The sequence below is a fragment of the Sminthopsis crassicaudata genome, chromosome 4, assembly GCF_048593235.1.
Source record: "Sminthopsis crassicaudata isolate SCR6 chromosome 4, ASM4859323v1, whole genome shotgun sequence".
NCBI lineage: Eukaryota > Metazoa > Chordata > Mammalia > Dasyuromorphia > Dasyuridae > Sminthopsis > Sminthopsis crassicaudata.
In genome coordinates this window covers 179960276-179978050 of record NC_133620.1, presented here as the reverse complement: position 1 = coordinate 179978050, position 17775 = coordinate 179960276, and the positions used below count along the sequence as shown (strand labels likewise).

Below are 17775 nucleotides of genomic sequence, written 5' to 3'. Positions count from 1 at the left end.
TCCCAAGGTGCAATAAGTGGGTAAGAACAATTTGTTGCAATGGCCATGAAAGTAACTGATGGAATGTTTAGATAGTGTTTAGGAATCAAAGATGACAAAGTGATCCACTGCAACCTGGGTTATCATCAGTCATCTTGACTTTTGGCCTGCCACTGGACTTCAATGACTTGAGAAGAGAGAGTAAGGATTATGACCTTGTTTTTCTTCACTTCACTCAAATCCAATTTACCCACAAATCAAGATACATGATGTCATCAGTCTTTTCCAAACATAAAAACAAAGATCTATTATAGATATCTACATATAGTCCATACTCAGTAACTATTTCCTAAAAAAAATTTTAAAAAAACTTTTCACTAGTAAAGTCGAGCAATATAAGTTTTCACTTTTTATTCCCTGAAGACACCATGAAAAGGATAGCAAAATACAGTTCTAAAAGTGTCCACTCAAAATACTGTTTTATAGGATATGTTTACTTACCTAATTAAAGCAAAATTTATACTGAAATTAGAAAAATATATTCTTTAGAAAGCAATAGGTGAAGAACAAAACTGATTGAAAGATATTTACTATGCAGTAAAAATTACTCATTTCAGTTTATTCTATTTTTAGCTCAATATACTAGAACATAGAGAAAGAAAAATAAATAAAATTTATTCTGTCCAGCATTGGTTATGGTGCAGAAAAACAAATTTTCAGTGAGGACAAATTTCCCCACTGGTGAACAAATCCATATTTGAAGAAGAAAGAATTACCTTTGATGTTTATCAACTTTTTCTAAATTATTGCCTGTATTTGTTGAAAGGTTAAATTTTTTTAAACTTTTCATAAGGAAGACAGCCAAAACACTCTGCCTTTATTTTTGAAATATTTGGGTATACATAAAACATACAAAGTGGGGAGGAGAAAAAAAAAAACTATCAGTATGTTAAAACAGAAAAGGCCTCATGTAGAAGGAAGAGCTTGAGATAGACCTGAAGGAAAATAAAGATTCTGAGAAATAGAGATGGGGAAGAAATAAATTCTAAACATGAGGAACAGTAAAGGGGAAAAGTCAAGAAGTAAGGGATAGAGTGTTGTCATATGAAGACCAGGAAAGAAGGCCAGTTTAGTTGGATCCAGTGAATGCAAAAGGAAATAATATACCGTAAAAGTGATTGAGGCCAAGTTTTAAAGGGATCTAAATGCCAATATTGATTCTAAATATAGTAAAGGAGTCACTGGAGTTTACTGAATAAGAGCATGTCATGGTACTTTTTGAATATTAGGATGATCAGTTTGGTAGCTAAGTGAATAACAGAATGGAGAAGGGACAGATTGATTCCTCAGATTAACTGATGAGGACCTGAACTAGAGTGGTAGCTGTATTACATGGGTGTAGAAGACAGTCGGGGACTAACTTGACATAGATGTGAGAAAACTTGGTAAACTAGTATATATATTAGAATAACAAGGCAGAAAACTAAAGGTGCTCTAAGGTTATAAATCTGGATCTCTATAAGATTGGCATCTTGATACCTTTCAAAGAAATATATTAGTTCAAAGATGTGGGAAGGGGGGGGTTGGAGAGTAGGAAATGAGATAAATATAACTGATTCAGTTTCAGTTTGAATTTGAAACACTGCCAGAACATTCCAAATGAAATGACCAGTAGGCAGTTGGTAATATATGACTGGAATTCAAGGAAGAGAAAAACGTTACCTGTTATGTTTAAACATTTGGTTACCAAGAATTTTAAGGTGAAAAATAATAATTTTCCAAAAAGAGCTATTTAATTTATTATTTTCTAACTTGTAATTTTAACATAAGAAAAAAAAACAAAACACTTCTTTCTCCCAGTCAAGGTAACCAATATACCAGAATGGAATCAAGCCTGTGCAGACAATTATAAGAAATTAATTACAAATGTGTAAAACTTTATCATATCTTGAAGGGGATAAAGTCTAGCTAATTTATTTTTTTTTAGATTTGCAAATTTTATAATAGATTGAAATCCTGAGAAAAGCAACAACAGATGGATATTCTAATTTCGAGTTACCTGAGGGTTTGGAAAGTTGTCATTTTAAAAAAAGACAAATTTCTCAGTTTAGGAAACTTGGAAAACATTGAATTTATTTAATCAGGCTTTTTTAGAACACCTTTCATATTTAAAAAAAATAATCTTTTTTTGGTTTATTTGCAGTAAATAGATAATACCAAACTTTGTCCCATGGGCAACAACCACTACCACCAAAAACTGCGATAAATCATGAAGATATCTAGAGCCTTAGGCTAACAATAATATCAACTTCAGAATAAAAAGAAATTAAATATTAAATAATCAATAGGAAGTCATTGTTTTTCCTAGTGAGTAGCACTAATCAGTTATAGGATTTAAGGAATTTTAATTCACATTCATTATAAATATATGCCCAGAAAACAAGCTGAAAAGCTAACATCTGAGATACTATTTGGCAGGATTTGGAAATGATAAAAGGGCAGAAAACACATGAATGTTCTTTGAGTAATCCATCTTGTTCAGTACTTAGAAAACATGTATCTTGAAACATTAATTGTTCACTATATCAAAAAAATTAGAACTATATAAAAGTAATTCTCATCAGTAGACATTAATAGAAAATATGTAGAAAATATGACTTCCATTAGGAGTAGTTCACAGCTCACCACTGTCTGTCTTCCTCAAATTTTCCAATAAGTATCTATCCAATGCATATATGTTTGACATTTCATATATACTATACCAGTGTTACTGGAATTCTATGGGAAAATTAATTTTTACTGGAATAGTTAGGGGAAGCTTCATGGACGTGGAGTTTTGACTTCTTAAGATGGATCTAAATTCAATAGATCAAGATAAAAGGAAGGAGACAGAAGGTATTGCTTAGACAATACTAATAAATTGAACATACAATTAAACTACCAAGTCTAGTAAGTTAATAAGCAAAGATTGTTTTTTAAATTGAAAGTGAAATAATGGAACTAAAATTTTAAAGGTAGCTAATAAGTAAAACAAAGGACTATGAAGACCAATAAACCTGAAAAAATATTAACTGAAATGAAAAAATGAGGAAGGGAAAAACATTGATAAAATCCAAAATAAAAAAGGGAAACAAAAAATATGGTTTCAGATTATATGGCAACAAAATAGGAAACTTTAAAAAAGAATGAGTTATTATTAATAAATTAAATGCCAAAATGTGCTTAACAGGAAATAGCTAACCTAACTAAAAGGCTTACAGAATGAGGAATTGAGCAAGGAAAAAATTAGATTTCACAAGAAAATTTAAAATGACTGAATATAACAATTCCCAAGCTTGTTGGATTTAAATATGATTTTATCCAAATATATAAAAGAAGAAATATTTTATGAGGTAGTTCTTAAAATTAAGAGAATGGAGACAAATTCCCACTATGACTAGAAGTTTATTCACTAAGAGTAGTTAAGAAAGTAGACAACAATTTGGCAGAAAATAGATTTAAATCAGATTTCACATCATATACTAGAAGAAATTCTAAACAGATAAATGATCCAACTGCAAAAGTGGCTGCAAAAAAAATAATAAAGCAAATAACATAAAGCTATATTTTATACAAGTACGTATAAGATTTGACTTTGTATGGAACCAGCCAATAGGAAAGATAATTATAAAAGAAAAACGTGCACATCTGATTATACATTTTTTTTAAAAGGACACACACACATCATAAATGGAAGAAGAAAACTTGATTTCTCAAATTTTTTCATTAAAAACCTGATATGTAAACATCCAAACTGACTGGAAATGTTAAATTTAAACTCATTCCCTAAGAGGTAACAGGATAAAAATAATTTTTTCATTAAAAAATTTATAAATAAAAATGATAAAAATAATTTTACTCCCCCAAAATAAAATACATTTGTAGATATAGAAATGTAGATATATATCAAACTATCACCAGCCATTTGAAAAATAGGGAAAAGGCATCTAAGTGGGATAACAGATACAGGGCTGGATTTGGAGTTGGGATGACTTGGGTTAAAATATTGACTCAGGTACTTATTGGCTGTGTGATCCTATGCAAGTCACTTAATTATATTTGCTTCAATTTCTGAATCTATAAAATGCTGATAAAAAGAACCTCTATCTCCCAAAGTTGCTGTGAGGATAAAATGAGATACTTAAAATGCTTTGTAAACCTTAAAGTATTACATAAATGATAGCTAATGTTAAAATTACTTGCCTGGAGTTTAAAAAAGACCTGAAATAAAATCTGACCTGATCTACTTTACTAACCTGTGTGAACTTGGGCAAGTCATTTAATCTGTCTGCCTTAATTTATTTAACTGTAAAATGGGAAGTAAAAACAGGACTTACTTCCCTGGGTTTTTGTAAGGACCAAATGAGACAGTATATGTAAAGTACTTAGACTAGTACCTGGCATAAGCACTTATTAAATGCTGATTCACTTCTCTTCCCTATAAAAATGCAAAGTAAAACAGCCTAGAAATTATTACCACAAACCTATCAAACTAAGAAAAAAATGTAAGAAGAGAAAAAAAAAAAAAAAAAAACATGAAAGTCTTGAAGACTAGTAAATTCCTCCTTACATTCTTACATATCATTCCTGTTATTTTTTTCAATTTCCTCATAATATTTAATATCTATCAAAAAAATAAGGAAAAAAAAGAAAGAAAAAATTAAAGTAGTTTATTGTGATGTTGATGAAATTTTTGATAAGATTTTTATTGATGGTTATTCAAAAAATCCAGCTAAAATAAGCTTTTAAAATTTAACTTTCAATGTTACCTATAAGAGGAAGCATAGAGGAGAGAGGGCTGATTGCAGAGTAGAGTCAAAAGTCAAAGTTGGTTCATGTCCTCACTATGACACATAGTGATAATATGACTAGGAAACTCATTAAACCTTTAAGTGCTTCCAGAAATTATTTAAGACTAATTTGTAAAACAGTTGTGAGTTTGTTGGTTAGAGTTTACTCACTGGGAGCTATTTATATCAATAAATGCACAGGTTTAGTCTACCATTTGAAGTGTATAGTTTTTATATTAACTAATCCTACAAAATATGACCTGTATCTCTATACATCATCCTTTTCTCAAAATTATTTTGTTTTCTCAAAAAATATTACTGCTCTCACTAAATTATATAGATAAATGTTTATATTAGAAATGAAAGTAGAATGTTTACCTTTATATTCAACAGTAGGAAAGTAGCAATCAGATGGATTTTCAGTGACATGCAACACAAACTTTTCGAACAATTCTGCCAAAACTGTAACAAACAAGTAAACTATTAGGATGTTAAAATTATGAATGAAGCATAGTGATGAATCTATAAATTACAAGCACAGACAACAAAAATAATTTGAACTGTTATGTAGTTAAATTGTGAAAGGTAGAAATTCAAAACATATACTGTTTTGAAATTCATAATTATTCCAATTTAAGTTAAATTTTAATAACTTTATTGATAATCCATTCAACTTAAGACTTTTGAAAAGAAATCATTTGCAATCTTTAGGTTCTTTAAAGATTACTGAGAATTCAATTGTTTTGATATGAAAAAAATTAACATTAGCTATTAATAATATTTGCACATTTAGGAATGAAAGAAATTCCTTTAAAGGTGGACTAGGATAAATGTAATTTCACAATTTTCAAATACTGCATTATTACATTTTTAAAATACAAAATCAGAAACCAGTTATGTCTGTTCATGGAACCATACTGAATGAAAATCAATTGAATGAAAATGGATATCTTGCTCTTTGCTACAATTAGCAAAAAGTTGTATTTTTTTTTTAATTTGTACTTCTTGATTGTTCATCCTGTATAAATACTGTCACTGTCAGCACACATAAGCATAGTACCTATCCAGCTGAGTTAAAAACCAAAACAAACATAGAAACATAGTATAATGTGAAAAGACCTGCATTTCCAAAGCAGCTCTGCTATTAATGACTCAAGGGTAAAATGACTGTAGATTTCATTTTTCTCATGTGTTGGGGGTAAAGAATAAGGCTTAGGGAATGGATGACAGATGGAAGATTGTGGTTGTTCTTGAATCATTAGATGAGTTAAGTCTCTTCCAACTCTAAATTTTACGATCCTATTTATAATATCTCTATTAAGTAGAGAACATTGGGTTGGGTGCTAGGAGAGATATAAAACTTAATCCTAGTTGCTGTGGCAAATTCCAATAAAACTGCTGGCTTCCATTTTATTCTTTCTCTATATTCTCTCACTTCAAGATTAAATTAATTTTGTAGGTTTATCACTTTCTAGGCAAATGATGCCAAAATCTGTCAACATAATACAAAATAGAACTTAGTATTTTCACCCCCGAATTTTTTCTTCTGAATTTCCCTATTTCAATTAAGGACACCATCATTCCAATATCCTGAGCTTATAGTCTCCACATTATGCTCAATTCTTCACTCTCTTTTTAAAGTATTTGTCAGTTGTCAAATACCATCATTTTTTATCTGCACAAAATTTCTTGGACCCTTCTTACTATTTACACAGTCACTACCTTCTTTAAGACCTTCATCAAAATCTTATTTAGGTTTCTGTAAATAATGTTAAATAGTTTCACTAACACAATTATCTCCCTCCTCCAATTATCTTTTATAGCCTTGCCATTTTCCTGAAATCTAGGTCTGACAACGTTACAATCCTATTCTTGACTCCAATAACCAAAATCTCCTTCTCCCTTCTCACACTGCCTCATTGATAAAATAAAAACTCACATTTGTCACTTAAATCTTTTGTAACAAACCTTGCCTTTTCCTCACAAAGTCACCTTTATCAATAAATTAAATATTTTGTACTTACCATCAGGCACTGTGCTAGGTGTTGGGAATACTACTTCTAAGAGTGGAACAACCTTTATTCTCTCTCTCTCTCTCTCTCTCTCTCTCTCTCTCTCTCTCTCTCTCTCTCTCTCTCTCTCTCTCTCTCTCTTTTTGGTTATAGCTTTTTATTTATGAGATATATGCATGGGTAATTTTTCAGCATTGACAATTGCAAAACCTTTTGTTCCAATTTTTCCCCTCCTCTCCCCCCCACCAGATGGCAGGTTGACCAATACATGTTAAATATGTTAAAGTATAAGTTAAATACAATATATGTATACATGTCCATACAGTTATTTTGCTGTACAAAAAGAATCTGACTTTGAAATAGTGTACAATTAGCCTGTGAAGGAAATAAAAAATGCAGGTGGACAAAAATAGAGGGGTTGGGAATTCTATGTAGTGGTTCATAGTCATCTCCCAGAGTTCTTTCGCTGGGTATAGCTGGTTCAAATTCATTACTGCTCTATTGGAATTAATTTGGTTCATCTCATTGTTGAAGAGAGCCACGTCCATCAGAATTGATCATCATATAGTTTTGAAAAAACCTTTATTCTCAAAAAGTCTACATTCTAATGAGGGGGAAAATTATGAGAGTATAAATACATAATCACACAAAAAGATATGTAAATTTATATTTAGAATAAATAAAAAGAGAATAAATAGAAGTACTAGGTAATTTATAGGAGGGAGAGAACTAAAGTTAGAGGAATTAGAAAAGGCTCATGCAGAAAATAAAGCTTAAACTGAGGACTGAAATCAGAGATTCAGTGAAGCATATAGGTGAAGAGGGGCTGCATTCAAAGTTTGGGGCTGAAAGTGAAAAATAAGAGGCTAGGGGAATAGATGTTATTTGTGAGCAACAGTATTGATCTTTGAATCATCAGCATAGAAATAATTAAACTTAAGGAATCAACATGGTCACCATGAGAAAGAAGATAGAGAAAAAAGAACAAAGCTTTGGAGAAATACCTACAGTGGAATTTTGATATAGATTATCTAAAACTATTGAACACTAGCCACAACAAAGACAGTTTAAGAATATTTAATCCTATAAAAAGACAACTAGAAGAATAGAGTATCACAAAGATCTAAAGACAGTAATCAGAAAGAGAAGTTAATCTTGAATGTCAGTAATTAAAAGAAGGAAAAAGTAGGAGATGAAAAGAACTAGAGAAAAACAGTTTGACAAAGTATGGAGAAAGGGCAATATTTATGTTTGCAATAACTTCTGTTGCAAATGAGAAAAGGAAATCAATTGGAATAAAAGGATTGTCTTGATAAAATGAAGGCCATTGCATTTTAGTCATTTTTTCTTATTTTGCATTCCAAATTTTCTCCCTCCAGACTCTCTTCCACCCACTGAAAACCAAACGATATGAGTGAAAGTCAATGTGAAACTGATTAGCCTATATTAATGGGTAACAAATGAGTGTAATGATGTGACTCCTTCCAGCTCTATTCAGTGTCAGGTGACTAGGAGATGACATAGATGATGAAAGTAATCCAGGGCTGAGACTTGGCAAAAGATAAGTAATGAGTGACAATAAAAGAAATATATATTCTCTGTTCTCAAGAAAAGTTGTTGCCAGCTTGGAGAGATCAGAAAAAGCTTCATTGGGTGTAAAAATAATGCAATAAAATATTCTGTCCATTAAAAAAAGCATACATCTCTAGAATTATCTAAAGAGATTACCATAGCAACTATCAAATAAACCAGTTATATACAGGATAAGTAAGAAATAATTTAAAAAGGGAAGGAGCTAAAATTAAAGGCTTCCTACCAGAGATAGCACTTAAGCTAATAGTTAGGTGAAACCATGACTTGATATGGAGGTTGGAAGGAAGAACATTGTAGTTACAGGAAACAGCACAAAGGCATAGAGATGGGAGATGAAACATAATATGTAAAGCACAGCAAAAGGTGCAGTATGACTGGACCACAACATATGTGAAGAGTAATACTTCGTAGATATATTACCTGGGAAAGCCACTTAACCCCTGTTTGTCTCATTTTCCTTATCTGTAAAACGAATTGGACAATGAGAGAGTAACTTATTCCACTATTTTTACCAAGCAAACTCCAAATACAGTCATAGAGTCAGATATGACTTGAAAAATTGAATAACATAGAAGGTTCTTATTTATACTCTTGTGTAGCCATGCACGTCACTTCAAATTTTCCAAGCCTCAATTTCTTTATGTAGAATGCATGTAGTACCTACTTTATTTCTACCCTTAATTCATATGACAATATTTGGAAAGCACTTCATCAAGATAAATATATAAATGTCAACTATAAGTCCAGTGAAGTCTTACAGTCTATACGTTTGCCTAGCTAAGTGTAAAAAGATTTGACCCCATGTGACAATTTTTTTGGCTGCAGAAACTCATGAAAATATAAATTAAGGTGAAGAGGGCTTGTAATCAGCATCAATATAGGCAGGACATATCAGCTAAAACTGAACTTTTGAAGTACACGGATTAGAATAATATTAGATCTGTGCTGTAGGAAGATGAACCTGAAAGAGGTACTCAAGCTGCATAGGAGTAAAGGAAAAACTGGGAATGAGTTAATGAAAGCAAAGAAGAGAGTTCAAGGCATTCTAATAATAAAAGAAGTAATAAGAGACTAAGCTAAAGTACTACCTCAGGGATCATAGATTTTAAAGTGGAAAAGACATTAAAATCTTCTTGTCCAACTCCTATGTTATTTTATATATGAGAACAGTGGACAGGGTTCAATGATTCATCTAAGTGGTTAAAGCTCACAAATGGGCAAAGTCAAGATTTGAAACTAGGACCTCTTGTTTCAGATTCTGCAAATTTTCCCCTCCAAATAAACCACTGAAATAGAATTGATAGGTCATGGAAAAAGGATGAATTCAAAAGATACTGCTTAGATAAAACTAGCAGTTTCTTGCAATCAATTGGATGGAAAGGGCATATTTTTTCATTGCTTTGTGCATTTTATTTTTATGTACATGATTATACTTCCTTAAAAGTATCTTAAATTCCTGTACTTCTTTTAGATTTTTCCAGAATAATAAATAATAAACAAAGATAAATGTATTTACTAATTTCTTAACAAAATGATCAGCAATTTATTAATATTCTTTGAACTTATATTTTAATTCATAAAAATGTAATTAAAATAAATTTATTCCTCATAATCATTATCATAACTATCAAAATATAATATATTCACATCCACAATGCTAGATAAGGTAGTTTCTATTTAAGATGGAATATTTATTTTTGGAAAATGTTAATCTAAAAGCTTTTTCTCAGTTTTAATTATTGATGCTTTAAAATTTTTGATGCTGTGATATTTGATAGACATGTTGGTAAGGCACATTTAAATTCTGTACTTTAGAAGAATTTAATATTTTTGTGATGAACTATCTTAGAAGCATTTGACCTTAGCTGACAGACAAAAAGGAATCAAGTGATAAAATATAGGAAGTTATAGATTCACTATTTAATGTGGATGTAAATTGAAGAGAAGATGTATTATATAGAACAAGGGATAATTATACACAGAATAAATTGGAATTAACAGAAAGAAAGCATTAGAATTGAATGGGGTAAAAAGTTTCCTTTGGAAGAAGAGAACTTTAGCTGAGACTTGAAGACAGGAGATAGAAGTAAAGAAGGAGAACCTTCTTGAAATAGGGGAAAGTCAGTAAAAATGTTTAGAGTTGGGAGATGGAAATGTCTTGATTGAAGACCAAAAAGGTCAGTCACTTGATCATAGAGTATGTAAGAAGACTAGAAAGGGTTCGAGAAGGCAATGAAGAATACTTGATTTGTATTTTGCTTTTTTTCAATCTTCTTTGCTGAAGATGATACTTAAACTAGAGTTAACAGAACAACGGAAGTTGAGAAGAAATTGAAACCCTACTTAAGTGAAAAATTAACAAGAGAATTCTTGGTAGCTTTCATAAAAATCAAGTTCTGAAGCTTATATACATCCCTGAGAACTTAAGGAATTTATAGATCATAGGATCATAGAATTAAATATTTTTATTGATCTTTTGAAGAGTCTTGGAGGTGCTATAGGATTGATTTTCAAAAACTGCTCATCAAATTAGAGGCCACTAAATAAACCTGTTTCCATTAAAAAAAAAAAATCATCAGCATTCCTAAAAAAAAAAGGAAACCCTCTGTGGTACTGAATATTCCAGCTTTATCTCTGGTGATTTCAGCAGATAGATCAGTCAGTGAATCAAGAAACAAAACAAATTGAGGGAAAAGTAAATGGAGTGGGTCCTTGAAAAGATCAGTGAAAACTGGCCTTCCACTAGAAAGACTACTGTACTTTTTCTCTAGGTCTCATGTTACTGTGGAATATGATACAATGACAAGAGACCTTGGGGGGAAAAAAAAAAAAAAAAAAAGATGTCTGTGGTTGTCCCAGGTCTTGATTTATCCTTGTTAGAATTAGGAAAGTCTCCAAAATGTCAGATTTAATCTTTCATTTAGCCTATCTGAACTACACCAATTGAACTCAAATTTACAGTGTTGAGGGGTTTCTGAATGAGGATGATGGTAACATAAGTAGAGAAGAGACAGAATTGAAGGATGTAAAGCCAGAATCAACAAGATTTGCAATAGACTGAATTCATTGTGGTGGTATAGTTCTTTCAGTCATACCTGATTCTTTGTGACTTCATTTGGGTTTTTTCAGCAAAGATAATGGAGCTGTTAATCATTATTTAGTCCATTTTACAAATGAGGAAACTGACAAATAGATTAAGTGACTTTCTCAAAGTCACACAGAGTCTGAGAAGAGATTTGGATTTGGGAAGATGAGTCTTTCTGACTTTAGGGCCCAATTTATAACATCACCTGAACAGAAATAAGGAAGTTTCCAAAAGATCACAATTCAGGGCAAAGTGAGATTTGTTTTGGCCATGATGAGTTTAAAATACCTGCAGGACAGCCAATTCAACTCTTAATGGGCAGCTGATGAGGCAGAACTGAAACTGGAGAGAGATTAAGACTAGAATTAAAGATCTGGGAGACTCCTACATGGTGATGATAATTAAACTCATGGAAGCTATAACTTCAGCTAAAATCAGGAAAAAGTAAGACTCAGGACAGAACTGTGTAGTTTACACAGTTAGTGGATGGAATATAGATGATGATCCAATGAAAGAGCCTGAGGAACAGTCAAAACACCAAAAGAATGAAGTGTCATGGAAATTCAAAGAAGAGTATTCACATTTCAGGAAGAAGGATCAAGTTTCAAATATTTTGAGGGGTCAAATAGGATGAGGATTAAAATATTTTTAGACAAAGTAAAATTTTCTTTGCTTAACTATGTAAATTTGTTTTTTTTTTTTTTAAAGATTGTTTTTCCTTATTAATTTTTTTCTTTTCTTCCATGGGTAAAAGGGAAAGAAAATACTTGCTTATTTATGGGAGGAAAGAAACAATGAAAAAAGAGGAAAAGGGCAAAAGGATCTAGTAATTAAGAAATAACTGATAATTTTGAAGAAAGCAGTTTGAGAAACTAGGATGAAAAGAGAATTAGAATAGTAGATTTAGAAATAAAAAGTATTGCCAGCTTTATTTCTAAAGTTGTGGTTATGAAGTGAAAGAGAAATGTAAGTTAAGAGCTTGACATGAAGGCAGGATAAAGAGATGCTTTTGTAAGGAACCAAGGTATGTTTACAGGCAGCAGGGAAGGAATTGGTATATAGGAAGACAGAAGAGAAATGATTATTATATTCATATTTACACATATATACACACGAAAAAACATATCATTTTACCCCTCTTTATCTTTAAAATGAGACAGGTAGACTTGAATGTCACTTACAGTCTATAATTCTAAGTTTCTATAATTGTAAATCTATAATTCCATGATGTTAATATATTCTTTTACATACTAAGCTGAAATCTGTCTCCCTGGAGATCCCATATTTTTGTCTATGCCCTCTGGTTAAACAACAAGTCTGTTGAGAACTTCCTTAATTCTTCCAGATGCAATAGATGGAGTCCTGGATCTGGACTCAAGAAGACTTGAATAAAATCCAGACTCTTAACTAGCTGTGTGATTCTGGAAAAATCACAGAACTTTTGAATGCTTCAATTCCCTCATCCATAAAATGGGAATAATAGCACTTCCAAAAGTTGTTCTAAGGATAAAAGGAAGCATTACAAATAAAACATTTTTCAAACCTAAAAGTACTGTAAAAATTCTAGCTATTATTAAAAATTTTTTCCTACGATAAATCTTAACTGTAGTATTCTTTTCCTTTTACATGATGTAGTTAAAAAAATGCATTTAAAGTCAGAAGACCTGAGTTCCTCCAAGGGGATTGGATCTCTTTGGTTCCTTTCTAGCTTTCAAACTATTAACATATGATCTTAATTTAAATTTTTATTTAATTCTGTTTAATTAATTTTAAAGACAATCCATCAGGGGTAAATTTTCCCATTTGTGTTGTTTTAATTTTTGTTAGGCAGGAAGAAATCTGGAGACTCCATATTTATTGTTTTTGAATATATGCTTCTTTCTTATTATATAATCCGATAGTACAATGATTACTGAAATGGACTCTTTAAAAATATATTTCTGTTTTTTGATAAATTATTGTGAAAAAAAGTGTACTATAGCATTTATAATTACTTTGTTGGCACTAAGTAAAACACATTATTTACCAATTTTTTGAAATCACATGAAAAAAATTCTATTATTTTGTTTTGAATTTTTATCTTCATCTTTTTACTTACCTAACAGATAACATATAAATGAAAATCCCTAAGGCATGAATGTTGACATTTAGAAGCTCTTTTATAGTTTTGAATAAACAAGGATTCTATTACTGATACCAAAACTTATTTTCCTTAATGTCTTTCTATTTTTACTGTAAGCAAATATTGAGGGAAAAAAATCATTTCAGTGAATGATTATAACAGAAAACATACTACATTAAGATAAACTGGTGTGTCATTTTAAAAATATTACTACTTGCTCTGCAAATTACCATTTCTTAAAAACAAAATTCACATTAGTGATACTGAGGTTAATAAGAAGTATGAAATTAGAGTATCAGCATTTCTTTTGTGATAAAGGAAAGCCAATAAAATACATGAAACACTGAGGATTGTATAAATGTATATGCCATCTGCATACAGTCTTCTTAAATGACTAAAATGATTTTAATTTTTTTCATTATTCTAATGGAGAAACTAAGGTCTTTCTTGCATCCTACCATGAAGTCTACAAAAACATGCAGCTTGTGAACTATCAGCATATAAACATATTTAACATTCAACTTTAGTTGTGAATCTTTCCCATCTAATAGTAGATTGGATGTTAAGTATATATATGAGATGGGGGCAGCTAGTTAATGCAATGGATAGAGCACTAGCCCTGAATTCAGGAGGACCGGAGTTCAAATCTGGTCTCAGACACTTAACACTTACTAGCTGTGTGACCCTGGGCAAGTCACTTAATCCCAATTGCCTCAGCAAAAAAAAAAAAAAAAAGAATATACAGGAGAAATAGGGATACTAAAGTGGAAGAGTGGATATTAGAGCTCTTTCATATGTTGTTAAATGAAATTTTCTCTGAAACAATAGCAATTGAAGTAAACTAAGCACTCAGGTGTGCCAGCAATTCTTAAGACCACAATATAAGGTATTAAGTCCCATAAAGTAGAAGAGGAATGAAAATGTTATGTGAGAGTTTAATAAATTTATATATCTATCTATGTGTCTGAACATTGATTCATTCTTCAGTAAAAGGAGATGATTTAAAGTCTTTGGTAGAGTATGCTAATTTTCAGTGGTATTTTATTATTGATTTTAATTTCATAAACTGTTAGCCTTAAGCAGCATATTTATATTTGCTTATCTGGAAATTTCTGCTCAGAAATGCCAGGTGATATCCACAGATAACATATTTTAATAAATGATAAGAAGCTAAGAAATGTAAAATTAGAAACTGACTTGTTATCCCAAAATCATAAAATGTTTAAGTTGCTATATAGTATATGTATAACAATGAAGAGTTGTGAGAGTTTATCCCTGAAATCAAAAACATATGCTGAATCACTTCAGTAAGTTTTTCTCTTTCATTTTTTTAAGGTTGAAAGGTTTGACCATTATTAAGAATGAGGTAGGTGGTTAGTTAGCCAGAAAATTGTTACCTAATTGCCCTCTGAACCAAGTTCCAATTCTCTTGGCAGGGCACAAGGCATGCTGTAGGTATGCAATAAATACTCCTTTTTCTAGATTTATTCATGAGCACTCTCAGCAGTAAATTAAAGTAATATGACTAATGGCAGTGCCTTGAGTTTCATAAGCTCTTAGAAAAATCTTCATAATAACCAGTGCTGTTTTATCAGCCTGACATAAAATTAACTCTGAACAATGCTAACAGAAAATTCAGTTTTCTTTCACATTTTCAAGCACATACTGGGACTTTGTTTGTACATATTTATTAAAATCTGAACACATATATCTCTAGTTAATATAGATTTTCATGTATTAATTTGAAATACTTTGTAGGGTCTGGAGCAGAAAACAAGTAGTAAACATCTAAATAAGAGGATAAAAGATAATTTGCCACATTTTAACCAAAGACCCTAGGTAACTTCCAGAGAGTGGTTTTTCGCTGTCCATATTATCCAGATGTCAATGACATTCATACAATTTTTTCTAGTCAATTTAAGTTCTCTTTATAGTAGTCATTATGAGATTCTCTATTTCATTTCACTTAATGGCCAAATTCTTCTAAAACTCACCGGCTCCACTGATGATATTAGGTTTGATCCTCATAGTTTGGCAAAATTGTACTCTGCAGTTCTCTATCCATTCAGTTTGTTTTTCAGAAATCTTGAAATTTAATAAAAGTTTCCCAATATCACTATCTAATTAAAAAGAAAGACATTGTGGTGTTATTCTCATAAGAAAATGAAACATCAAGTGGAAATAAGTAACATAAACAACCATAAATCATAGTACAAGTACACAATGTTTTATGAATAAAATATACTTCCCATAAGTATGATTATATCTTGAACTATTTATATATTTCTATACATACAAATCTACAAGTATTTATTTGTAATTATAACTTTCTGAAACTAAAATGCTTTAATATAGAATCACATATTGATAGCTGAAAGGCATCTTATGGTGACACAGCGATGTGCCACTCTCTCATTTATCATTGTTCTCTCCTTGTCTCCTGGTTCCTAACCTATTGCCTATAAAAATGCCTGTCTCCCACATCACAAAAACGCCCTCATTTGAGCCTTTCTTCCTGTTCAATATTGCTTTATCTCTCTTGCCTTTCGTGTCTTACCTCTGAAGGAAGGCCATTTACAATAAGTATTTTCACTTCCTCTCATTTTTTTCTTACCTTCCTACAATCTGGCTTTTAACTTCATCATTCAACAAAAACTATCATTTTCAAAATTATCAATAATCTCTCAATTGCCAAATAAAATGGTCTTTTCTCAATTGTCATCCTTCCTGACCCTTCTGCAAACTATGACACTGTCAAGTCACATTTTTCACCTTGTTGTGCTCTTTTTCTCTAGGATTTTCCACTACTCTCTTTTGGTTCTCTTCATGCCCATTTGACATCTATTTGACACCTGTATTGGATCCTCATTCAGATCACACCCACTAACTCTAAGTATCCTACAGGGCTCTGTCTTGGGCCCTCTTCTCTTTTCCCTCTATACTGCCTTATCTCATAAACTCTCATGGATTGAATTATCATATCAATGCTGATAATTTTCAAATCTATCAAATTCTAATCTCTACTGACCTTGTCTCCCTTCTCCAAATGCTTTTCAGTATGTTAAACTGGATACCCATTCCATATTTTAAATTCAACATGCCCAAAATTGAACTCATTAACATTTCCCCTAAATCCTTCCCCTTTCTAAATTTTCCTGTTATTATCAAAGGTATCACTATCCTCCCAGTTCCCCACTTAACCAAAGTATAATCCTTGACTCCACACTTTCTCTTACCCATCATAATGAATCTGTTGCCAAGGATTTGTCTTACTGCATCTTTTGAAAACATGCCCTCCTCTCTTCTAATTTCTGCAATCTTTATAGACCTTACATTCCCACCCCTCATCCCTAATACACACACACAAATACTTCTTGTCTTCTGGTTGTTCCAAAAATAAAACACTTAGTTCTAAGCATTTTTCTCTAGCTCTTTCCATGCCTGAAATGCTCTCCTTCCTCATCTCTATAATAGCCTTCATTGCAAAGTCTAGTTAAATTCCACTTTTTAAAGGAAGTCTTTTCCAATCTTTCCTAATTTTAATGTCTTCTTTCTACTAATTATTTCTCATTTATCCTAAGTAGCTTATTTGTCCATATTTGTTTTTATGTTGTCTTCTCCATTAGATTGTAAGCTCCTCAATAGTAGGAAGTGCTTTTTGCCTTTCTTCCTATCCCCATTCCTAAGACCAATTCCTGGAACATTAGAGTCACTTAAAAGTATTATTGCTTAATGGAATATTCTTCTAAGAAAAATGTGCTTTTGATTGCAATTTGCAATCATACAGTTCTGTTTCCACTACTGCAAGATCACTAATCCTTGTAGTTGTTTGCACACTAACCAATGTAATTTTGCCTTTTTATTTTGTCTGCACATTTTATAATATTTCATGCCAGAGATTCATGAATTCTGACATCTCATTCTACTTTAGAGTTAAATTATTTTTGTAATATAATAATAGACCTCTTCTTTTTCAGGCTGGCAGTGATTTGGTATTATTATTATTATTTTTTGGAGGGGAATACACTGTTAAAGGTTTGAAAAAAAAAGTAACAGAACTTTTGGTCAGTATTCAGTAGTATATCATATCCACAAGTTACAATGAACAAGTACAAAATGATGACTTAACAATAGACTAAAGCTTTCAACTAGCTC

At 31.3% G+C, this 17775-nt stretch overlaps 1 protein-coding gene across 6 annotated transcripts in view; it reads right to left on the bottom strand.

The window, feature by feature from the left end:
• TBC1D32 (TBC1 domain family member 32) overlaps positions 1–17775 on the bottom strand; it is a 171621-nt gene that overhangs the window by 48500 nt on the left and 105346 nt on the right. For 4 of the 6 annotated variants that reach the window (XR_012489220.1, XM_074309986.1, XM_074309983.1 and 1 more), the window contains 2 exons: positions 15615–15740; positions 5187–5288 (listed from right to left, as the gene is read on the bottom strand). Coding sequence is in view for 5 of the 6 variants with exons in the window: in XM_074309986.1 (XP_074166087.1) it covers positions 5187–5288; positions 15615–15740 (228 nt within the window). In the remaining variant the exon portion in view is untranslated. The remainder of the gene's footprint in view (positions 1–5186; positions 5289–15614; positions 15741–17775) is intronic. The other 2 variants (XM_074309982.1, XM_074309984.1) reach the window with 2 other exon arrangements.